The sequence below is a fragment of the Geotrypetes seraphini genome, chromosome 2, assembly GCF_902459505.1.
Source record: "Geotrypetes seraphini chromosome 2, aGeoSer1.1, whole genome shotgun sequence".
Lineage (NCBI taxonomy): Eukaryota > Metazoa > Chordata > Amphibia > Gymnophiona > Dermophiidae > Geotrypetes > Geotrypetes seraphini.
The window spans coordinates 173,025,300-173,050,851 of record NC_047085.1 but is presented as its reverse complement, the minus strand read 5'-3'; the positions used below and the strand labels follow the sequence as shown (position 1 = coordinate 173,050,851).

At 42.9% G+C, this 25,552-nt stretch overlaps 1 protein-coding gene across 4 annotated transcripts in view; it reads right to left on the bottom strand.

The window, feature by feature from the left end:
• Nucleotides 1-25,552, bottom strand: part of ZNF407 (zinc finger protein 407) — a 1,075,359-nt gene that overhangs the window by 76,931 nt on the left and 972,876 nt on the right. Inside the window, exon 10 of one of the 4 annotated variants that reach the window (XM_033934318.1) lies at nt 20,817-20,911. The exons of the other annotated variants lie outside the window; for them this stretch is intronic. Within the exon in view, the coding sequence (XP_033790209.1) occupies nt 20,865-20,911 (47 nt within the window). The 3' untranslated portion in view covers nt 20,817-20,864. Of the gene's footprint in view, nt 1-20,816; nt 20,912-25,552 lie in introns of those variants that run through there. 4 annotated transcript variants of the gene reach the window in all.

The following is a 25,552-nucleotide window of genomic DNA, read 5'->3' as shown; positions in this document are numbered from 1 at the left end:
GAGTCTCTTTTATTTGAATGGAAACTCTGGAATGAGAGGGCATAAGAGTAATCTAAGGAAATACTTTTTAACAGAAAGGGTGGTAGATGTGTGGAACAGTCTCCTGGAAGAGGTGGTGGAGACGGAGAGGGCCAAATCCTTTAAATGGTGTCCCGATTGTAGGTGGCGATAGGAATCCTACCGCTGCCTAACCAGTCAATCAGGATGCACATTAAAAAAAAAAAAACCCACCCTGAATCAGGTCGCCTACAAGGTAGGCAATTTTGCGAGTCTAGGGAGATGCGTAGGGCCGCTTAAGCTCACCCAAGGCTAGGCGTGGTTTCACCTGGAAGTGGCCTTAGGTGAGCTTAGGCGGCTCTAGGTGTCTCTCTAGGGCTGTGATAGGCGCCTGAAATATAGGCCAGCAAAATGCTGGGCTACTTTTTAAATAGACACAACTGCTGAGCTGATCATGATAATCAGTTTAGCGGCAGCAGCACGGATCCCGTCCCCCCCGTGAAGTCAAAAGGCTAGAGGAATGTCCACTCCCTCCACCTGGAACTCCCGAAGTCCCCCCCCCCCCCTGAATATCTGTCTTTAGTTTGGAGGAGGAGAGAGTTGATATGATAAAAGGTGAAATAACTCAGTAAAACCTGAAGCAGTTGTGGCTCTTGAAGACGCTGATCCAGCGAAACACAGCCCTGTGTTGGGCCGACTGAGCAACATGATTGTAGAGTCCAGAGGTGATATCAGAAAGCATAAACTATAATCACTGTGGTTGAGCAACATGTGACTGTGGTAACAATTTGCAATACAGCAAAAGAATGTGGGATGATTTTAAAAACAGGACAATGTGGTTTTGAAAGGAACTGAAACAGAAAAGGCTTTGTTCCAGTCCAGGTTTTCTGGCCCAATGGGGTATTCCTGTTGAGCTATTTTATAAAGAAAACAGTTGTGTAGTGTGATTTGTTCACAGAGAGTGTGGTTTGGTAATATGTTATTTAAATCAGTGTGATATAAATATATTTATTATGTGGTAATAAAAAAATGATAAGTGAACTAGAAGGCTTCTTAATGTTAGTAGGTATTTATTGTTGAGTTAGCTGAAGCCATTTTAAGTGATTTAAAGCCCTGTTTGTACTAATACATATTCATTAGGAATATTCTGAAACTTGGTCTGCTTACAGCTTTCATGGACTGAACTTGGACAGGCCTGGTCTAAGCTGCCAAAATGCTCCACCCCAGCAGACCCCCTCCCCCAATCCACTTCCCAGGCTTACTGGGGAATCTCTGGAATCTAGTGTGGCAGGAGTGATGCCCTCTCGTTCCCACATTGAAGAGCTAGTCTCTCATTGGGAATAACATTATATTACTGTTAGGGTTTTTCAGGCCCTGTTGATAGACCCAGTCTATGAGACAGAAGTAAATGGATATTGCTCCTACCCACCAGACCCCAAAGACCTTGGTAAACCTAAAAAGTGGATTTGGGGTGTGGGTGGGATTTGCCAGGAGAAATATCTTGGCAGCTTAGACTCTTGTGGAGGCGGGGCGGTGGGGGTTAGGCCTTTGGAGGAGGGTAGTATGTGATGGGTGGTTTCCACATGTGTGGAAAAGATTTTCCATAGGGGGCTCCCATCAAGGGGAGTTCTACCAAAGAGGGGGGCACTCATATCATGAGGATTTGCCATGAGAGGTGGGATTATGAATGGGGAGATGCTGCATTGGACCAGGAAGTGACATGTGAGGGAGAGCTGAGGCCAACGCATGTAGCAGGTAGGAGATACTGCTCATTGCTGGAGAAGATTTGAAGAGGTACGCAGTGGCAGCAGTGATGGTAGAGGGGGCATGTGATGGTGAAGAGGGTTTGGCGATGTCAAGCGCTACCACCCCGAAAGCCTTTGCCCTCACTACATTGCTGGGCTCAATACTGGGATTTATAACTGTTTCAGGGCTGTTGTAAATACTGATATCTATCCTTTTCAGTACATACATAGATTCTCTATGTGAAGTGAAGAACCCATGTTTGTACTGTAAACCCACCCAGGACATTTGCTCTCCCCTTCCTATCTATGCCTTTGAACTCCATATGTACTCAGTATATTCTGAAATGGCACTTATTTATTTAGATATTTAAATGCTGCTATTTACACATGAGTTTGCTTCTAAAATAAGGGCCAATAGCTCAGCAACAATACCGCTTGGTGGTCTGGCTTCTGTCTCTGGCCTGGTAAGAGATGATGCACAGACAATATTCACAGCCCTTTGGGTGGGAGGGGATTCTCAACAATTCCACAATGGCTATACTATTATTCAAACTCCTGAGGCGTGTGCACTTGGTCCCAGAGGGCTGCCATGATCTATCCATAGCTTCTGACCATTGAACATTAGTGGAGTGGGTGGGATAAATAAGGGGGAAGATGAGGAATCATAAAACTGGAGAATAATTTGACACCATAGCTGAGCTCTTGGTAAAAGAATGCCATTTTACATACATTTGGATGAAGAAAACTTCGAAGCTTTTTGATATCCATATCTGAACAAGAGAGCTTTCTAACATAACTTAAATTTTTTAAACTGTATGGAAAATGGTATGCTGTCAATTCTTATCCAGCTTTTATAGTCATCTCATTGATAACAAGATGTGTGAAATAATTTATAAATGTAGCCCAGTCTTCCATTGTAAATGAAGTAATTCCCAAACTATTTTTTGTGATAATAGCATATTTTAGAAATCACTGAAGCTTTATCTTAACTCCCATGAGGCTAACTTTGATTATCTTAGTAATTAATGATGTCAAATAGTAATATAGATTTTCTGTTGAGAGTCAAGTTTCAAGTTAATTAGTCTTCACATTATGATTTGCTGATTAATTATGGATATTAGTTATAAAATGAGATGTTAATTATCAATCTAAAAAATCATCTACTATAATTAACTTGGTTTTTGACATAAGATTCCATTCACTGGTCCAGACAAATGGAAAAATTATGTTTCATACCTGATAATTTTCTTTCCTTTAGTCACAGCAGATGAATCCAAAGACAAGTGGGTTGTGTCCATCCACCAGCAGGCGGAGATAGAGAGCACCAAGCTGAGCTCTGTCATATACAGTATAGGATGGTATGCTCACTGGCAAGCCAGTATTCCTCGGAACAAAGCAGTAGGATCAGCCAAACAGGCCTAACAGCCATGAACTCCCTCACACTGTCACACCAGGCAGTCAACAATCAGACCCATACCAAATAAACTACATGGACCAAACTAAAAAGAATAGCAAACAACCTAATGGGAGGGACTCTGGATTCATCTGCTGTCACTAAAGGAAAGAAAATTATTATTTTTCCTTACTTATCATCATCATCAGATGAATCAATAGACAAGTGGAATGTTCTTATGTAGCAAAGCAGTTCTCAGTAGGGCGGGACCAAAAACAGAACATCAAAAACTGGCAATAGTACACTAAGATGTTCACCATCCCCCCCCCCCCCCCAAATGGAAGAATGGCCTTGAAGAACCACCATTTCCAAGATGCAATACTAAGGTTGTCAGTTCGATGGATCTCCACCAAAGGAAGACTAGAAGCTGAACACCACTCCTCCAAGGAATGAGACCTGCACTATTCAGTGCTAATAACTATACCATTAAGACAAACCTATCCCAGGTCACTGTCAAAAAGCAAGCTGAGCCTTAATCCTGGCTAACAGAATGGAGAAGCGTTGCCAAACCAGGGATGGAGCTGCTCCAAGGACCTACACTTGACAGCCAAAGAAGGTGCCTCATACAGCAACTCACAAAGAAAGAGCCTAGTATGCAACTGGGGATGCACTCAATCCCATCCATGGATCTGTGCATATAATTTTGTCACAGAGTAGTGCTCGACAGAGGAAGACTGAGTAGAACTATTCAAAGGAGTCAAATCTGAACTCTAGCGAAGAATTTGTTTGCAGAATCCTGAGATGAAATCCACCAAGTAGGCCATCATCGTGGCCCTTGACATCATAAAATAGGAACATGCTAAGTAGGCATTTGGAATGTGACTCCACATGCAGACTGGAACTGCTATAATCAGGCATCCAGAATAGTGTCCACCTCCAGAGATGTACCCCTGCCAGCTGGCATCTATCCAGAGATGTAGCCACACCAAGCAGACAACCAGCACAGCCCTCTATATTTAGAGATGGAGACTTGGCACACTGGAAATCCAAGCGGTACTCTACATCCAGCTGAGAAGCTTCGCCAAGTAGGCATGGAGAACAGTGCTCCACATCCAAAGATGGAGATGCACGAACAAGCATCCACAACAGCACTCTACATCCAAAGATGGATCCATGCCAAGCAGAGCTATGCTCAAGATTCAGAGATTGAGCCGTGCCAAGTAGACAGGCAGAGCCGAACTCTACATCTGGAGTCATTTCAAGCAGCCAGGTGGAGCCATGCTCTACATCTATAGATGGAGCCATGTCACGCAGGCAGGTAGAAATATGCTGTACATCCGTAGATGGAGACATGCCAAGCAGGCAGGGGAAGCCGCACTTTATATCTGGAGATGGAACCGTGTCAAGAAAGCAGGAAGAGCTGTATTTTACATCCAGAGTTGGAGTGATGTCAAGCTCTACATCTGGACATGGAGTCACATCAAGTGGACTAGTGGAGTTGCGCACTACATCCCCAAAAGGATCTGTGAGAAATGGGCAAGTGGAGCCTTGCTTTAAATCCATAGTTAGAGCCATGCCAAGAGAAGGAGCCATGCTCAACATATGGAGATGGAGCCATGCTAAGCAGACAGTTGGAGCCGTGCTCTACATCCAGAGATGGAACCGTGCCAAGCAGATAGATGGAGCCGTGCTCTACATCCAGAGATGGAGCCGTGCCGAGCAGACAGGTGGAGCCGTGCTCTACATCCAGAGATGGAGCCATGCCAAGCAGACAATCTGTCTACACCCAGAATGTGCCAAGAAGACAGTAGAGACTGCACTCAACATCCAGAAATGGAGCCGTACCACACAGACAATTGGATCCGCTCTTAACATCTACAGGTGGAACCACCCTGAACCGAGGGTCATGCCAAAGATGCAGGAAGAGGCATGCTCTGCATCCAGAGATGGAGCCGTGCTCTACACTTGGAGATGCAGCCATGGGATCGATAGAACTAGGCCCAATATGCAACCAGAGTTACCCAAATAAGTAGGTACTGAATAGTCATGAACAGTCACCAGAGAGGAGTCATGCAGACTGGACAGCAGAGGCTGCGCTAAACCTCCAAAGGAAGCACCTATTGAATAGACAGGTGACTCCATGCCGAGCCTCCAGAGATGGGCCCACACCTCCCAGACAGGAGGGGCAGTGCCAAAAATAAGGATAGGGTACCTTGCTGTATGGTGAAACACTATACCCAATGGTGAATTTGTGTGGGTTAGCCACTCTAAGTCCTATTCACAATCTAGAGCTGAATATATAGTGGCCATAAGGGTGGCCACACTCTACATATATTGGTAGAACCAGGCGGTACTACTAGATAGAGCTGTACTACACCTGCCAAGAAAAAGAACTGTCAAGCATACAGGTGACACAATGCTCTACATTCCAAAAGAATCTAAAATAAATCCTGGACTCTGACTAGACATGGCACCAGACAGCACAGTTGTGAGCAGAGAGTTCTGCCTCCAAAGAGGTTGGCTTGCAACCCTGCCAAGCCCATCCAAAGCTGGAAATAATTTGTATTGCTAGATGGGGCTAGATGTACTGTGCTACTGTACAAGCAGAGGAGAATCTAAGCTGCATCATCAGGACCATAAGGTTCCTAGATCCACAGGCCGAGCCACACAGCAGAGCACACTTGCTCTACTGCTAGAAGCAGAGCCACACCCAAAGACTAGACATGCTAGCTCACTCACTGCCACACCTGAACAGGAAGCATATTTGAAGGCTATAATGGGAGTAATCAACCAAGAAAAAGGACTTGTGAATACAATAATATCTACAATATATTGCAGAACTCTCAGATACCTGTGCTGTTAAATCATATACGATTTTTCCTAACACCTTGTACAGGTTAAAGATATCATTCACTGAGTTCTACATTTTACTAAAGTGCAAATGCATTGTGTAAACAACTCTAAAATAAAGTGCTACTGTGCAAATGAAACCAAAAACAGCACTTATCTTAACATGCTGTCGGTTGTGGAATGATATGATATCCGTTTTGCCCAACGGGACCCATTTTGCCTTATCTCCAGCTTCTTCAGGGGTCTTACTTGAGGTGGGAAGTTCTGCTCCTCAGTTACATGAGCGCCATTTTCTGCAATTTAACTGAGGAGCAGAGCTGCCCACCTCAAGTAAGACCAGCCAGGTGCATCTCCTTCCATTCCACTTTATCCATGTGCACATTCTTCCTCTCTCTTCTTTTCCTCTTCATCCATGTGCATATCTTCTCTTTCTCTTCAGTTCCCTTCCCTCTTCTCCACCCATGTGTATTTCCTCCTCTATCTTTCTTTCCTCTCCATCCCATAAGAAGCATATCCGTTCTCCTCCATCCATGCCCAGCAATTCTCTATACCCAGCCAGCCAACCAGCCAGCCTTATCAACTGTCTCCATTTACCCACATCCCTCATCCCACATCCCTCAGAGCCTAATATGCAACTGGGGATGCACTCAATCCATCCATGGATCTGTGCATAGAATTTTGTCACAGAGTAGTGCTTGACAGAGGACAACTGAGTAGAACTATTCAAAGGAGCCAAATCTGGACTCTAGCGAAGAATTTGTTTGTAGAATCCTGAGATGAAATCCACCAAGTGGGCAGTCATCGTGGCCCTTGACATCATAAGATGGGAACATGCGAAGTAGGCATTTGGAACGTGACTCCACATGCAGACTGGTACTGCTATAATCAGGCATCTGGAATAGCGCCTACCTCCAGAGATGGCCCTTGACATGGCTTCATCTCTCCTCCCCCCCTACCCCAACAAGTCAAGCATTTCTTGTCCTCTAACCTTCCTCCTGCAGCCCTAGCACTACCTGACCCGGAATCTGGATTCTACACAGGGCCAGGCACTGGCACTAACTTCAACGATAAGCCTTCATGTCCATGCGCTCGGGGAGGCCTTGTCAGTTCCTCTCAATTTGACACGTTTGTATCAGAGGGATGGTACCAACAAAGTTCATGAGTGGATAGACTCGAAGGCTCTGAATCAGTTAAGCTAGCCTTGTATAGACTCCGGATTCCCTGACAGGCAGCGGGAGAGTGGCAGAAGATGGAGGGCTCTTCATCGCTGGAGTTAGCTTCGTGTTACCCAGACTCTCCGTTTGTCTCTTACCAGTGAGCATACCATCCTGTACTGTATATGATAGAGCTCAGCTTGGTGGTCTCTATCTCCACCTGCTGGTGGATGGACACAACTCACTTGTCTCTGGATTCATCTGCTGATGATGACAAGGAAAAGGGTGTTTCTTTTACTTCATTAACGTTGGAGAAAGGATCTGAGAGGTCTCTTTTCAACAGGTGAAATATTTTGAACGCGATTCTCTGTGTTTCTCAAGACACATCACTTCCCAGCCCTCTCCTGGAGGCAACCCAACTGGACTAATTTTCAGGACACTCATTACAAATATGCATGAGATACAGTATATCTGCATACACTGGCGATCAAGTGCATGCTAATTTGTCTCATACATAATCAGTGCAGCTAAACCAGACTGGATAGGTGTGTCTGCAGACCTGGGTTGAGAAAACACTGCTCTATTGCATAGTTATGCTAATGAAACTCAAGTTTCAAGTTTTATTAGTTTTAATATACCGACTATTAACGTGCATCTAGCCGGTTTACAATGCTAAAAAATTTAAAAGTTAGAAAAAAAATATATAATAATTATAAGAGGGGGAAGAATGAACATTAAAGACAATTTACAAATACAAACTTGGACTTGAGGGTAAAGAGGAGAAGGGGGAGTCAATAAATACATAATTAAAAACAAAGTAAAAGAACAAGGAAGAGGGGGGAGGATATGACATCAGGAGTGGGGATCGCTTCTTAAAAGCGGTTGATGATAAGTTTTACTAGCTGTTAGAGAGGAAGTATTTAAGGGCTGTGATATGCATCTTGAAATAAGAACATTTTTAGTTGGTGTTCCTGAAATTTTTTAGCAAATCGCTGCCTTCCTAAATTTGCATGCTATTGCTCCTCATTTGCATGCGTGGATCTGATCGGGAGTAAGGTTAGTGAATCGGGTCGGGGTCACAAAGTGATTGGGACACAATCGGTGTCCTTAGTGGTTGAAGAAATCTACATACAATATTTTTGAAAGGGATGATCATGGGTAAAATATAGGGCTAGATTCACTAAGCCCACGGATCCGATCTGATCCGTGGCCAGGGGCCTGATACACAAAGTGTCCTCATGCAAATGGGGGCGATCGGAGTCATGCCCCCAACCGACCGCACAGATCGCTGAAAAGCGATCCCAACGCATGCGCAGATCATCTTCTTTGCCTGTAGACGGTTTGTGCATGCTTACAGAACTTGAAATCTTCTTTTTGAAACACTTTTTTACTTTGCGAGCCCGTGGTTTTAACCTGCTTTAAACCCACGGGTTAAAACCACGTACTCGCATTGTGGGGAAGGGCAGGAGACTTGGGGCAGAGAGCAGAGTGACAAGAGGAGCGTCAGGGTAGAGCGCAGGGCAGTCGGAAAGAATGCGAGTGACTGGTCCTCAGCAGCCAGCCCAGTTGGTGTTCCTGCAATTTTTTAGCGAATCGCTACCTTCCTACATTTGCATGCCATTCCCCCTCATTTGCATGCAAGGATTGGATCGGACGTGGATCGGATCTGGAGTAAGGTTAGTGAATCAGGTCGGGGTTGCAAAGTGATTACAAAGTGGTCAGGACACGATCGGTGTCTTAGTGAATCTAGCCCATAGTTCTTTGGATTTCTCATGTAATTCTGCTACAACACAGAACTTGACTCAGTACAGTATAAAGCAAACTATGGTAATACTATCCATTTAAATATGAATGGATATAAGAACATAAGCACATTATAATTGTTCTGCACCTTCCTCCAAGAAGGCATGCTATGCAAAAACATCCCATACATCTTAAGTTTGGTGGCTAATAGAAGTGGGAACTCTGAAACTCGATAGGTCTCTAGATGGGCTTATCTCATTTTACCTATAACACTTAAGAATGAACTTCAACCTTACTTGAGATAATGTATCTTTATTTTCAACGGCAGCAATATAAAAGCAAGTGCAAAGACAAGGCACAATGAGCATTTAACATTCTAAGGCAGTGTTTTCAAACTCAAACCCTTTGCAGGGCCACATTTTGGATTTGTAGGTACTCGGAGGCCTCAGAAAAAAATAGTTAATGTCTTATTAAAGAAATGACAATTTTGCATGAGGTAAAACTCTTTATCATTTATAAATCTTTCCTTTTGGCTAAGTCTTAATAATAATATTGTAATTTATAGCTCAAGAGACATATAGTCCAGAAACTGTTTTATTTTACTTTTGTGATTATGATAAACATAACGAGGGCCTCAAAATAGTACCTGGAGGGGCCGCGAGTTTGAGACCATTGTTCTAAGGCAGGAGTAGGGAACTCCGGTCCTCGAGAACCGTATTCCAGTCGGGTTTTCAGGATTTCCCCAATGAATATGCATGAGATCTGTTTGCATGAACTGCTTTCAATGCATATTCATTGGGGAAATCCTGAAAACCCGACTGGAATACGGCTCTCGAGGACCGGAGTTCCCTACCCTGTTCTAAGGCATATGTACGTAACCTGAAACCACTATATCCATGCAGTGCTGGCTTTTCTATTTTGGGCATTCCTTTTCATAAGGCAAAACTTGTCTGTGGCACAGGGGGTGGGGGAAGGGGAGGATTTGAAAGCAACAGAATTAAAAAGGATAGGTAAACTGAAAGGTACCATCAGCAAGCACATCTAGATCCTCAAATTTATCCTATTAATATACACTTTGACCAAGGATCTGTTTACATGACCTCTAGATCATCTTGACAATATTTATTCTCTATTTACTTAAATGAGGCAATAAGATGATATTTATTGCTCAGAAGAGCTAAATATAGACTTTTCTTGAGCACTCACAGTACCATAGTGGGAGGTTTTGCTCTAATCTACATCTTTAAACTGACAAGCTGGAGAATTCCTAATGAATGCCTCTTTTCATCTGGATGTCTGTGTGTATTTGACAGTATAAATATTTAGCAATATCGGAGTCAGCTTGTGATTTTACCCAGATGGACTGATTGATGCCTTGCCTTGACGTTGCCAATGACAATCCACAAAGCTATATAAGCAATTTCCCCTCTTAATTCTAAGAAGCAATTAGGTGGCCCAAAGACAGCAAACCAAAATAGTGGAAATACTTCTGGTATCAGCTGACAACTCTGAGGGTTAAACAAAATATGGTACTTAAATTATTACCACTTTGCTTAGATGAATCATAGGATAAAAGCTTTCACTTCTAAAGCACATATAAAATTGCAGGTTTTCTTATATCTGTAATTTGCAAGAATCAAAGTTAAAATACCAGCTAATCCGTCAGCCTGCATTCTCGCTTGGGAAAGCACCACCCTTTCCAGTCATTTTTGGTAAATCACATGCCTAAGCACGAACGTTATTCAGAGACATAAAGGAAGCTTTGCTGTCAACAGCATACATTACAATCTACTTAAAGCAACATTAATTAAGGTTTCATTGCAAATGTAGTCTGAGTGCAAACTTTTAGACAGAACTCACAGATATTTCCAGGACCGATAACACAGGAAATGCTGGCAGATAAAAAAAAAAAAGCTAAATGCCCCAATCAATCTGATCAGTAGGGGGTCTATTCGGTTAGGTGTGCATTCAAGGTCCCATGTCAAATTTGACACCCATATAAGTGCTGCATTCTGCAGATGAGTCTAGTGGTTATGCAGAGAAACGGTGAAATCATAGTTTGTATTTGTATTCATTTCAGGGGTGGGAAATTTCATGGCGACACCAGAAAATATTTCTTCCCCAAAAGGGTGGTTGACCGCTGGAATAATCTTCCACAACAGGTAATTGAGGCCAGCAGCGTGCCAGATTTTAAGAAAAGATGGGATTGGCATGTGGGATCTCTTCATGGAGGTAGTTAGGGGGTGGGCCATTAGTGTGGGCAGACTAGATGGGCCGCGGCCCTTTTCTGCCGTCATTTTCTATGTTTCTATTTATTTATACCCCGCCTTTCCCAAGGCGGGTCTATTATAGCTGCAAGAGTCACGGTGTAACTCCTCCAACTGCACTGTCAGTAAGCTGACCTTCGTTATAACACCAGCACTTCCCGGGCTTGTTAAAATGCACATGGCTACAATGTTCAAAAGAAAATGTTGAATGTCAGTTGTGGATTGCCCAAAAAAAAGCTACGGATTTCTGTAAAATTTTGGAGTTCTTCCCCATTAGCCTTGTCGTTTCAGTCCGGTCTGTGATTTATTGTGTTCCATTACTATATGTGTCCTGTCCCATTGATTATGTTTCCCTATTTTTATCTATGTAAACCATCTTGAAGCCTGATTAGGCGGTATAACAATTTTTGAATAAACTTGAAATTGTCCCGTACTGGTTGCCCCAGTGCTTCATTTCCATCTTCTCGCCAATATGGCTTCTCAGTGTTCACCCAAGTTTTATTGAAGTTTATCCCCCCCTCCCCCATCATGTCTTTAATCCCTATGCTAAAGTGGGTTAAAAGTCGATGTTAACCATTCAGGTGTGTATACCTGTTGGTGCAACCCTTAAGTGTCGAAGTAAACTGCTTTCAAAACAAAGAATTTCATACCACAAGATAGCTTGTAATAAATAAGCTTCCATGAAATATATGATTGCATTATATGTACTGTATTTGTTCTCCTTATCATCTTAGAATTGAAGCTGCATAAGTGCCTTGTTTACCAAACAATATAGCAAAGGGTCAGTCAACATTTGCCAGTGCCACAGACAGTCAATTTCATGGTCTAGTCATTGAAGGGTCGCTACAAACCATGTTATCAGTCATTTTAAAGGCCAGGATTGCTTTTAGAAAAGTCAGAGGTCACATCTCCTTTGAGACGCTGGTGGTTTTTCTCACAGCTGCAAGAGTCAGGGTGTAACTCCTCCAACTGCACTGTCAGTAAGCTGACCTTCGTTATAACACCAGCACTTCCCGGGCTTGTTAAAATGCACATGGCTACAATTTTCAAAAGAAAATGTTGAATGTCAGTTGTGGATTGCCACAAAAAAAGCTACGGATTTCTGTAGGACCCCACCCAGTGCTGTGCAGAATTGGTTGGTGTGCCATACACAGTAATAGAGCTGCCTTGATACGTCTGTAGATTGCTCAAAGGAATCGACAGCTTCTTAAAAAATCTACGCCCTATATTTTAGCTCAGTTAACAGGGAATAAAGACGTTTGCCATTTTTTTTCCTTTTTTAAAGATTTTAGTGTTGATTTTAAATACAACCACATATAGAACTATAAAAATAATAATAAAATATCTTTGTATATAGGATTTTAAAGGGGAGTGTTACTGATAGGAAATGAAAGTGGTATTACATGCTATTCTTGATAAACTAAAAATATATCTACATAACCATCGTCAAAGTCATGGTTTTGGCAATGCTCCCCTTCTTCTATTAGCTTTTCGCTGTTGCCTTCTGTTAAATGATCATTCTTGTGTACCCATGATATAAAACAAACTAAATAAATAAAAAAAACTAGAAGGGAAACCCCCCCCCCCCCCCGAACAGGAGAAAAGCAAGACATTTTTCTTCTTAACATTAATATCTAAAGATTCCAGGCTATGGGGATGCCTCACCTATCACAAGATATCTCGGCCAACAGCATTCTCCAAGCTCCAGTACTGGCATTCTTAATATATTCTAGAGGAAGGCAGAATACAATGCCCATCGGTAATCAGACATGCAAAGGAATAAGTTGTCTTGTTATAACACTGCTTTAAGTGCAACAGACATAAGGCACATTCTCTAGCATGGCCGCAACTGCCTTATAGGGTTGTTGTTTTTTTTTTTTTTTATATTATTATTCTAAGACCTTCTAGCTGCCAAGTAAAAATAATTATATGTTCCTTTCTATTTATTGAATTTGATTAGTAATAAATTTGCTATTGACCGGCATGGAGTGCTAAGGCCCGAGGCACAATCCAATGGTCTGTTTTCACTCGATCACTGCACCTTCAATCAAGCAGCACTGAATTTGCTAGTCAGTGTTGTGCATATGTGTTTTAGAGGTAGATAGGTAGAAAGTGAGAGCTTACTGTATCGCTTTTACATGGCATTTTGTGCACAGCGTAAACCATCGCACCCTTTGGGATGAAGCAGGGCTCTGAAGCCTAACTTGTGGTGCTCTCTACTGTACAAGCCGAATGAGAAATTACTTAGCTTGATAGGCAAACTTTTGAATAAACTGCATTGTTTTACAAAATATGTCATCAGGAAAAAATGTATTAACTCTAATCAGCCAAAATGGTGTGATTCATTACTTAATTTCAGAGTGCCAAGCTATAAATTATATCAAGTCTGCCACAACTAATTTTTGCAGCAGCACACCAGATGACAAATGAAATGTCCAAGTGGCTACAAGTGAAAAACTTCCATCTTTCTTCCGTGGCTGAATATTACTTACTCTAATGATGTATAATAGCCTGCAACCACACTTAACCTGTGCTTTAAATGGCAGCACAAACTGTTTACCCAGAATTATGAAGAGGAAAACAGCAAATCAAGCATGGGAATGAGAAGTGCGTACATTAACCTCCCACATGCCAACATAATTTTCCCCTACAGATGATGTATAACAGTATCTTCAAACAGTTTTTCTGCATTCTACGTGAAAGCTGATGCTTCAAGTATCTTACATGTCAAAGGGTGTGAGACAAATTGCTGCCAAAATGCACCTAATTAATACAACCTCAGATGTTTATAATTAAACGAATGCTAGTTAAGTCGTTAACCAAACTAGAACTCTGAACGGGTCCAGACAGTACATAAGCAGCCTATTCATGCCAAGCATGTCATGTTGGATTAAAAACCTTTTTTTACATACACGTATCAAGGCACACAGGCCGAGTCCTCCAGCGATAACGCTTGAAAAAAATTATGCAACTTTCTTTTTCATAGGCAGGGCCACCCCCAGAAATCTTGCTTAGTACTGTTTATATTCTGTTGGTGGCTTTAGGCTCTCCCCCCCCCCCTCAGTTCACCACATAGCTTCACAAAAGAGAATTACAATGTACAAAGTATAACGCTGGGAACAAAACCCACCCTCCTCCCCAACTGTGGAGCCGATGCTCTTGGTAAAAAATGATTCAAAATTTATTGATACATATGATAAAATCCCAGTGAGAGCTAAAATCCAATCAATGTATGTTCATTAAAATCTGATATTCTGCCAAATTTTACAAAAGTTCTCAGCAGATTACATTAAAATTACATAAATAAAACCTGAAAAGAACTCCATAATGTAAAAAGACCTATTCTCATCATTCGTATTTAGGATACAATCAAGTCCTTCCACATAATAAAATAAAATTAAATAATAGGTCAGTTGACCGTGAACCTCTCAAATTAATGAATGTGATCATTCGGAGAGGAATCAATACCAATGGTGTAAAATCATAAAGAGACAACACAGTCAATGGAGAGTGCAAATCCGTGTAGCATGGACCTGCCACGGTCCATGTTTTGGCTAAAGAGCCTTCTTCGGTGGTCCAACTTGAACCAACAGTACTTCTAATGAAAATATTTTTTAACTGAGTCACCGAAATGGTGATTTGAAAGTCAGTAAAATCTTTGGTTCCTTTACAACCTTTTTTTTTTTTTTTTTTTTTTTAATTCTTTATTCATTTTCAAATTTACAATAAGTGTAACAATATATCCAAACAAATTAATAATAAATATAACACTTAATAATCATCAATGGTACAAATAATATGCTCTTATCTCCCACCCTTTCTTATCATATACAGCCTTTTATTGCTTTAAGATTTTACTAACTTTCAAAGTGAATTTCTAATCACCATTCCGGTGACTTTTTTCTTCTCCCTCTTCCCCCAATCTTGCCGACATAGGTAGATTTTTTTTTGCTCAAAAATTTGTCCATAAAATTCCCAACACTCGAAGGATTGCATACTGAATAAGGAGAACTAGGGATGATAGCCCCTAATGATGATTTTCAGTGGATAAACTGGGAGCCAAGAGAAAATACTACCTCTTAAGCTCATCGTACCATGTGATCTCTTGTGCATTTTTTTTTTTTTTGAGGGGGGAGGGGGGGAACATGCTTTTTTCAAAAATGGTTCAAAAGAACAGATGCACTGAAGACAAGCAAATATCTGAGAAAAAGATAGATGTATTTTCTGTATTGAAAATGGTCATGTCCGCTACTGGATTTTTGTATGTCTTCCACAAAACATCCACACTTGGATTTGGAGGTCATATCAAAAACACCCCTCCACACCAGGTATGCCTCTAGCCCTCACTGTGCTAACTTGCTCACCAGATACATACCATTTCGGCACTGAAGTGCACTATATATTGTACATATTCCTTGTCAACTGCTCTCCAATTTTATCTGGTATTCAAGAGTTATATACACAAATTGATATATTTAAATATATTTGTTCCTAGGTGCATTGTGAAATTTCACAGTGCCCTAGCCAGGGAGGCTGAATAAAACAATACTTAGGGGAAGAATGGTGTCTCCTCTTCAATGACATTTGCATAGGAGGGAAGAAAAGGGAGTTCCTTGGACTCTCCACAAAAATGATTGTGTATGAATACAGTTCTGCAACACACTCTGATAAACCCAGCACTGGTGACATGACATGACTCCCTTGTAGGCTAAATATGAAATTGTAGTGAAAAGGGCATGTTTAGAAAATTACTCAAGACGCAATTATTTGTAGAGGCCTTTTTTAGCCAATAATTTTCCACTCTGCTCAGTTGATGAATTAGCATGATTCTTGTTATATAAGCTATGGTATTAGTTTGTAGATATGATTTCTGATGATTGTTTATGTGTCTGTTTTATCATATTTTTATAAAATTATGTATGTAAATTATGTAAACCGTTTAGTTTTAAACGGTATAGAAATTTTTAGAATAAATAAAATGGCTGTCCCAGTCCTCAGTGTGGTATGCACTGGTTGGTTGCCCAGTTTGAGCTCTCTTTCAATGGCCCTATTTATTCCCATTTGTTCATACTGAATGCCTTTTCCCATTAACATAAAAAGAAAACCCAACAGGAAGAATGTCTTCATGAAAAAGTGTTCTCAAAAAATTGACAAAATATCCCCCCTTTGGGTTCTCTTTTTTTTTGGTTATTTCCACTCTGCTTGTTTGTTGATTTGTCTGTTGGTCTTTTATTCTTCTTCCTTTTTTATATGCAATTTATCCATTAGCACAGCAGTATCAACTGTTGGTAAAGTCAAGGAGTGGCACTCAGGGCTCCTTTTACAAAGGTGCGTTAGGGCCTTAACGCGCGCAATAGCGCGTGTTAAATTCCCGAGCGCGCTGGCCACTACTGCCTCCTTTTTAGGAGGCGGTAGATTTTCAGCTACCGTGTGCTATAGCACGCGGTAATTTTGTGCGTGTCCTAAAAACCCTAGCACACCTTCGTAAAAGGAGCCCTCAGCCCTGTGCTATTATAGACTGTAAATTCCTCACTGTCCACAACTGCTTACCCATATTCTTTTGAGAGTGCCTTGTTTAAGCTACTGCTAAAAAAAACCCCACAATCAACTATGTGTCAGAAAATTATAGACCTATGGGCAGTCTTATCAAAACAGGTTGAACGTGCAGTACTTAAACAGCTGGTCTTGTTGCTTGGCAGTCAGCTTTTGGCATGGATATAGCACACAGACTGCCTTGGTTGCTTTATCAGATGATTTAGGGCTGACTTTAGATAGTAAGAAATCTTCCTTGTTGATTTTAGTGAACTTGATAGCTTCTTCAACATCATTTATCAATAAATTTTGATTTCAAGGCTGAGTGATACCAGTGTTGGGGCCAGTGTTATGTGAAAAAAAAAAAAAAAACAATTAGTGATCTGGCAAAGGAAAATATTTAGTAGACATGATTAATAAGAACATAATCATTGCCTCTGCTGGGTCAGACCAGAGGTCCATCAAGCCCAGCAGTCCGCTCATGCGGCGGCCCATCAGGTCCAGGTCCTGTATAGTATTCCGCTATCTATACCCTTCTATCCCTTTTTCCTTCAGGAAATTATCTAATCCCTTCTTGAACACCAATACCGTGCTATGTCCTATCACACCCTCTGGAAGCGCATTCCAGGTGTCCACCACCCTTTGGGTGAAGAAGAACTTCCTAGCATTGGTTCTGAAACTGTCCCCTCTTAATTTTTCTGACTGCCCTCTCATTCTTGTAGTTCTTGAAAGTTTGAAGAATCTGTCCCTCTCCACTTTCTCTATGCCCTTCATGATCTTGTCTCTATCTTGTCCCCTCTAAGTCTGTTTTTCCAGGGAAAAGAGCCCAGTTTCTCTAATCTCTCAGCATACGAAAGGTTTTCCATACCCTTTATCAATCGTGTTGCTCTTTTCTAGACCCTCTCGAGTATCGCCATATCCTTCTTAAGTTACGGTGACCAATATTGGATGCAGTATTCCAGATGCGGGCGCACCATCGCCCGATACGATGGCAGGATAACTTCTTTCGTTCTGGTTGTAATACCTTTTTTGATAATACCTAGCATTCTGTTTGCCTTCTTAGAGGCCGCTGCACACTGTGCTGATGGCTTCATTGTTTTGTCCACCAGTACCCCCAAGCAGGGCAGGATTAACCAATAGGCCAAGTAGGCACGTGCCTAGGGCCCGAAATGGTCAGGGGGGCCCGATGAAGGAAGGCATCAACATTGTTTTTTCCAAACGGCGATGGGCCCCTCCAGCATCGACAGGCAATGCGGGCCCCACCCCATCGACGGAAAGTAAGACAAGCAAGCAACATGGGTAAGAAATGCAACGGGAACTGAATAACATGAAGCAGGATCTAGTGAAGCTTTAAGAATGGTCCACTAATTGGCAACCAAGATTTAATGCTAAAAAATGCAGGGTCATGCACTTGGGCTGCAAAAATCAAGGAGTACAGTATAGTATAGGAGGTGAAGTAATTCTGTGGACTGGATACCTAAAGCCCCTCCTGTGGGAGGGGCCTTAGGGATCTGGGCCAATCAGAGCCTTAAGCGCAAAATATCTGCCCCCCCCAAAAAAAAATGAATAAAAAAGACAGGCAGGCCTCTCAAAAATACCCCCACACACAAATGCACCCCCCAAGCACGGCTGCCCCCACCCCTGACTGGCATGACCCTCGCCCTCCCTCTCCGTGACTGGCACGGCATGGCCCTCGCCCCCCTCCCGGCACAGCCCACCACCCCCGGCACCAAAAAGTTGGGAGGAGGGGTGCTCAGTCCCTCCTGCTCCTAGGCCTCCCACCCCTGGTTGGCCCAGCCGGTTGGGCCCAGCCCACCCACCCCGGTACCTTTAAAATAGTTGGGAGCAGGAGGGGTGCCTGGACCCTTCTCCTGCTCCTACACCGCACCAATCTTCAGGAGCAAGAAGAAAGTCCTCCTGTTCCTGCTGCTCCGGCCACCCATCTGATGCATGGGGAAGGGCCTAAGGCACTAATTGGCTGAGGCGCCTCCTCACAGCTAGCAGTTCAACAGAATCTTTTGTTGCTTGTTAACTGGAGTTAACAGCTAATTATTGGCTTTAATTAGCACCAATTAGCAGTTGCAGACACAAATGCCCTTAGCTGCATTCACACATTCTATCGCACACAACTAGGGGTGCACAGACATGGGAGGGATATGAGTGGTCAGGGGCATACCTAGCATTTAGGTGCACAGGTTATAGAATACTAGGGGCTAGATTCGCTAACCTACTTGATCGTATCCGATCCGTGGCAGACCGACCAATTTATGACGGGTTCATATTCAAATGGGGGTGATCAGAGGAACAGCCCCCATCAACGATACGGATCACTGAGAAGCGATCCTGACCCATGCGCACACCATCTTCTTTGCCTGTAGATGGTCTGCGCATGCTCTCCGCTGGAACTTTTTAAAACTTTTTAAAAAACTTTTTTACTTTACTAATGTACTATCCCCAACAGAAAACTAGCAAATTCATATGCTGGGAACCTTTCTGAGCCAGAGCCGAGTGGATGCTCCACAAAGGGGCCACAGCAGCGTTCTGACCCGGTCCTGCCCGCGCTTCCAGGCAAAGGGGAAGAGAGAGGGACGGCAGCGGGTCTCCTCCCTCCCACCGGTGTGTGAGTGCTGCCGACTTGTTTGCAGGGGATGGAGGAGAACCGAGGGGGGATGCAGAGGAGAAGTTTGCGGCTTGTGCCCAGCGCAACGTCAGGCTAATGGTTTGGGAGCAGAAAGAAGACCAAAATGGAAATCTGTGCCGCCCTGACCCTCCTGCTCTCTGCTGCCCTTCCCCGCAGTGAAGTCCAGCTTTAAACCTGTGGGTTAAAACCACAGACTCGCATTGCGAGGAAGGGCGGCAGAGAGCAGGAGAATCGGGGCGGCAGAGAGCAGGAGATGTGCCTCAGCTGTCTGGTTGCTTTTTCAGGGGACCCATAGGAGAGAATGCGCAGGAGAGTTGGCAGGGACATGTGCGACTGGACCTCAGCAGTCACTTCTTTTGTGATCGGCTAGCCCAGTCGGTGTTCCTTAAATTTTTTTTTTTGTGAATCGCTGTCTTCCTACTTTTGGATGCCTTTCCCCTCATTTGCATGCATGTATCGGAATCGGATCGGAAGGTTAGTGAATTGGGTCCGGGTCGCAAAGGGGTCACTAAGTGGTCGGGACTCGATTGGTGGGCTTAATGAATCTAGCCCTAGGTATTATAGGCCTCGCTTCCAACAGTTAGGCGTAAGAACTTACACCAGCCTTTGACATGGCATAAGTGCTCATTCCTCAAGTTGGGTGCAAGAAACTGCTGTTACAGAATCTGCACTTGGCGCGCAACATCCTGGCACCTAAATTCTGGTGCTCTTTCTTGAATCTACCCTTTAATGCACAAGTGGAGGGGGAGTGGAGGATAGCCTAATGGCCAGCGCAGCAGACTTTGATCCTGGCAAACTGGGTTAAATTTCCACTGTTGCTCCTGTGATCCTCAGCAACGCACTTGACCCTCCATTGCCCCAGATACAACACCTAGTCTGTGAGCCCACTAGGGACGGAGAAAGTACATGCATATATAATGTGTGCAGAATGCATGCATTTAATAGCAATGCAAAAATATTAGTAGTAATAAGTTAGCATGCACTGTTTCAGCATGGAACACAACTGTTACTGAGATGATATGACAGCTCTCACTAATTTTCGTGTTAACTTCATGCTGTGTTAGAGCGTGGGAACTGGGTAGTGAATAGGGACGGAACACACACTTTGGTTAGGGCACAGTATTTATTGTGTATTTTCACCTGTGCAGTTAGTGCAGGTACATTTATTCCCTCCTCAAGAAGAGGTGTTAAGTGCAAACTGTTAATATGTGGTAAAGAACATTTTAATGCCGTAACTGCAGAGGACATGATGCGCCCATCCCAAATAATTACTGCACAACCATTGCACATTCATTCGTGTTATTTAATTGCAAAAACTTACCACATTTTAATAAAAGAGTTCCTTATTCATTTGGCCAACAACATAGCTTATAGCCATGCAATTAATAAAAACCAAAATGGCTGGTCTAAATTAGCAAAAGAATTACACGCTGTCCTTTGAGTAGAAATAATTTTGGCAATGATAAACTGTAAGAGATTTATTATATCTTGTGGGCATAAATCAAAAATAAAATCCATTAACTTCTTTTTGCAGTCTTTCAGTCACTGGTGGATTTTTGGGACTCCTCTTGATAACCTTTCTTCTACAGCTAAAAGAGTAATGATATGAGAAAGGAAGCAGTTATTGTAACTTCTAAGAGGCTTAAACTCCTTTGGGATTTAATTCTGCCAAATTCAAGTCTTTGAAAAGACAGAAAAATGGGCCAATGTAATGCAGCACTCTTAAAAAAATGTATTCTACATATTATAAACTCTGGGGGGGGGGGGGGGCAGAATATCAAGTTTTTCATGTAAGTGGATATTATGCAGTTTCAAGTTAGTATCCGCTCTGGACAAAGAAAAACATAGGGACCTTTTTCTAAATTGTATTAATCAATTAACTTGTAAATTAGAATGCATCATCACTGCAAGAGTAGAGTATCCTAATGACTAGTAGAGTGGGCTAAGAACCTGGAGAACTGGGTTCAATTTTTATGGCAGCTCCTTGAGACCTTGGGCAAATCACTTAACCCCCCCCCCCCCCCCCAGCATTACCCAGATGCAGAACTTAGATTGTGAGCCCTGTAGGGATAGAAAAAAGTATGTGCATATAGTATATGTAAACCACTTTGACTGTACTCATAGAAAAGTTAGGGCTCTTCTGCTTGGAAAAGAGACAGCTGATGGGAGATATGATTAAAGTCTATAAAATCCTGAATGGAGTAGAACGGTACAAGTGGATCAATTTTTCACGCCTTCAAAAATTACAAAGACTAGGGGATACTCAATGAAGTTACAGGGAAATACTTTTAAAACCAATAGCAGGATATAATTTTTCACTCAGAGAATAGTTAAGCTCTGGAACACATTGCAGAGGTTGTGGTAACAGCGAATAGCATAGCTGGATTTAAGAAAGATTTGGACGATTTCCTGGAGGAAAAGTCCATAGTCTGTTATTGAGAAAAACATGGGGCAAGCCACTGCTTGCCATGGATTGGTAGCATGGAATGTTGCTACTCTTTGGGTTTTGGCTAGGTACTAGTGACCTGGATTGGCCACCATGAGAACGGGCTACTGGGCTTACTGGTCAGACCATTGGTCTGACCCAATAAGGCTAATCTTATGTTCTTATCAGGCTCATGACCCTTTACCCATTTTTAACTCTTACCACAGAGGCATGATGGCATGCATTAATTTGTATGTCAGCTGCATGCTGTGTGAGAGGGTAGGTTATGGGTAGAGAATGGGCATGGACTGGAAACTGCAGTTAGCACATGGAATGATACTTGTGCAGTTGGGGCTAGATTCAGCAAATGGTGCCCAAACATCTGCTCTTAATATTATTCTATAATGGGCACTCTGTGCCAATTTCTGAGCCTAAATATGGATGCCAGGACTTAACACTTGCTGAAAACATCGTGGGACCAGGCAGGCATCGAAAAGCTTGCGCCTGCATTGTGCCTCACTCAGCCAAGGCATGGAGGCAGCCGTCCAGCGAGGGAGGGGCAAGAGACACAGTGCTATATTGCCGGACCACTGGAATTTAGAAAAAGGTACCGTGTGTGTGTATCTGCCTGCGTGCTTGCCTGAACTGCTGGACTTAAAAAAAAAGTATCTTGGGGTGTCTGCTTGCCTGCCTGGACTGCCGGAATTTTAAAAAAGGTACCGGGAGGGCGCTAGTTGCCTATCTGTCTGCCTGCCTGCCTCCACTAAGCCTGCCCTGTGCCCTGTACCCTGTCCCGGCCTACCACTAGACCACCAGAGGGGGGACAGGGTACAGGGCAGGCAGGGTACACCATTTGCTTTTGAATTTTTTTTCTTGGTTTTTCCTCCTCTACACAGGTGCTTCTTATAGTCAGATGCATCTTATGGAGCGAAAAATACGGTAGTGCCCACTAGCGCCCAATTATCAGAACTAAATGGCTTTTTAGCCAATTTAGTTGCGCGTACATCTTATCTCGGTACCCAATTCTGGGCACCATATATAGAATATGAAGGTTAGTGCAGATGGACTTAATGCTTCCTAAAGAGGACAGCCTTAGGTACATCCGTGCTAATTGTAAACATTATTAGGAAATGGTAAAGAACATCTCAATCATTAACTGTAGAGGATGTGTTAGGCAGGAACCCTAAAATTACCATACAACATTTGCACGGTTAATGCAAAAACTTATCACATTTTTTTTTATGTTCAATATTTTTATTGAAAATTATGTGATGAAACAGTAACAAAAATAAAGAAATACTGAATAAGAAGAAAGTAACAGAAATATATCAGTTATCCAACGTCCAGCAGTACAACAATAAACAGCGGTAGTGCATGACAATATCATATTCAGAAGATAAGTGCAGTCATAGTCACAAATAACAAAGGAGTTAAGACCCCAGTGAAGAGTTAGTAAGGACCATCAAGTAGTTAATTAAATCATATATGAGCAGGTCTGAATGAAAAAGTCACGTTAATAGTATATTCTATTATAGTGTCCCATGAGGAGTTGTAAATGGGCAATGTGATAAGCAGTAATCAGAAAGGAGATCCTATATAGTATGAAATTTATGCAATGAGCCACGTTTCTCCGCAAATATACGTTCATACCTTGCAATAAGACACATTTGAAAACTTATCACATTTTAATATGAGAGCCATTTAATCAATTGTACATTTTCAATAAGAGGAGGTGATGTATTTTGAAGAAGTAAAAAACCCCAACATATATATATATATATATATATATATATATATTTCAAATCTAGGGAGTTAAAAGGATAGTATTCTCATACTTGTACTTCTGTTGCGTGAGAGGTTTGTTGTTTTGATGATTTTGGACATAACTTATAAGCAGTAGTGCTCCTTGCTTCAACCCAAATCTGATTGGAACTCCAGATCTTATAAGCATTGTTCTTTTCATTTTAACAGCTTTCAATTCACATGGTTTGCAATTCTTTTCTGAAATGATGAATGTGGAAATTAGAGAATGACATGGGAACAAATTTGTCCCCATCCCCGCAGGAACTCAATTTCTCCGTCTCCGTGAGTTTTGTCACTGCTCCTGTCCTTGCCCCATTCCTGTAAGCTCTGCCTTAACTGCACAAACCTTGAACACTTATGATTTTACAGTGTTTGAGGCTTGTGCAGGTGAGGATAGAGCTTGCGGGAATGGGGCAAGGACAGGAAAAGAACTCATGGGGACAGAACGGGAAAATGAGTTCCCATGGGAATGGGGAAAAATTTGTCCACGTGTCATTCCCTAGTGGAAATGTCTTCTCATGATGAATATCATATTATTTCATGACATTTGCAATCTTGTCTATGTTCAGCTATTGTCTTTGTTGGGACAGACTATCTTCTGGCCTGTTTAGACATTCTGGACCATATTCTATAAACAGTGTCCCGATTGTAGGCAGCCAACTGCTAATTAACCAGCCAATTGGGATGCAAGTTTCTTTAAAAAAATAAAACAAAACAAAAAAAACACCTCCTGAGGCAGGCCGCCTACATTGTAGGTGCCTCCGGGAGCCTAGGGAGATGCTTAGGCCTGCCTAAGTTTGCGTAAGGCTAGGCATGGGCATACTTTGGCCTGGAAGAAGCCTTAGGTGGGCCCTAAATGGCCCTACACACCTTCCTAGGCCCACAGCAGAATTGTACAATTTAAGCAGATACATTGTAAGCAAATGTGGCCGCTGAGCTTATTGTGGTAAAGAATCTCCCTGCTGCGATATGTTTAGCAGCTGCGGCCGCTCATCCCCCGTAAAGATCACCGGCAGGAGGGATGCCTAGTCCCTCCTGTCGGAACCCCTCACCCCCCTAACATCGCCAGCAGGAGAGATGCCCAGCCCATCCTGCCAGCACCCTCCCCATGCACATACATCAGGGGCATTCCCCCCACCGGACCCCCCCTCCATCCCCAGAATCCTCCCCCTACCTTAAAATGTTGGCCAGCCGGAGGCATCCTTCTTGCCTCCAGCCAGCTGGCCTGCCTTCTCATGAATGGCGACCCTTCCCCTTCCCAGTGAATTGTGGGATATACCAAGGGGGGGCCTAAGACTCTGATTGGCCCAGGCACTTAAAACCCCTCCTGTATGAGGGGCCTTAGACATCTGGGCCATCTGGAATCTCAGGCCCCATTCGCAGTGCATTCTGGGATGTACTGGGAATGGCCTAAGATTCCGATTAGCCAGATCCCTTAGGCCACCCCTATGGGTGGATGTTTTTCTCTTTAGAAAATGAGCCCCTGTGTTATTCTCAGCTCCTAACTTTACATGCCACAAATTTAACTTAAGTAAAATTATTACATATTCTGCACTTTCAACCCAACAGATGTATAGGGCAGGTTATAAAGCTAAAACAAAATTTAAAAAACCAAAATAAATCAAACAATAAAACTAACCAACCTTCCCCACTCACACACCCACATGAAATCTCCAAAGGCAGTGAGGTAGTAAGGGGGAGTGGACCGCCCTGGGTGCCGTCTTCATGGGGGTGCTGGCACCTCTCTACGCCCCCCAACAAGGCTCGTATGCTCTCCTCTCCTACCCCCGTACCTCTTTAAATCTTTACCAGCACAAGCAACTTTCGGGCCTGCACCGACCCAGCTCCCCTCTGAAATCACTTCTGGGTCACAGGGTCACAAAGTGATGTCAGAGGGAAAGCCAACAACAGCACGAGCAGCAGGCAGGAGAAACTGCTCACACTGGCGAAGATTTAAAGAGGTACAGGGGGGTGGGAGGGGTGAATATGCTGTGGGGGGTGG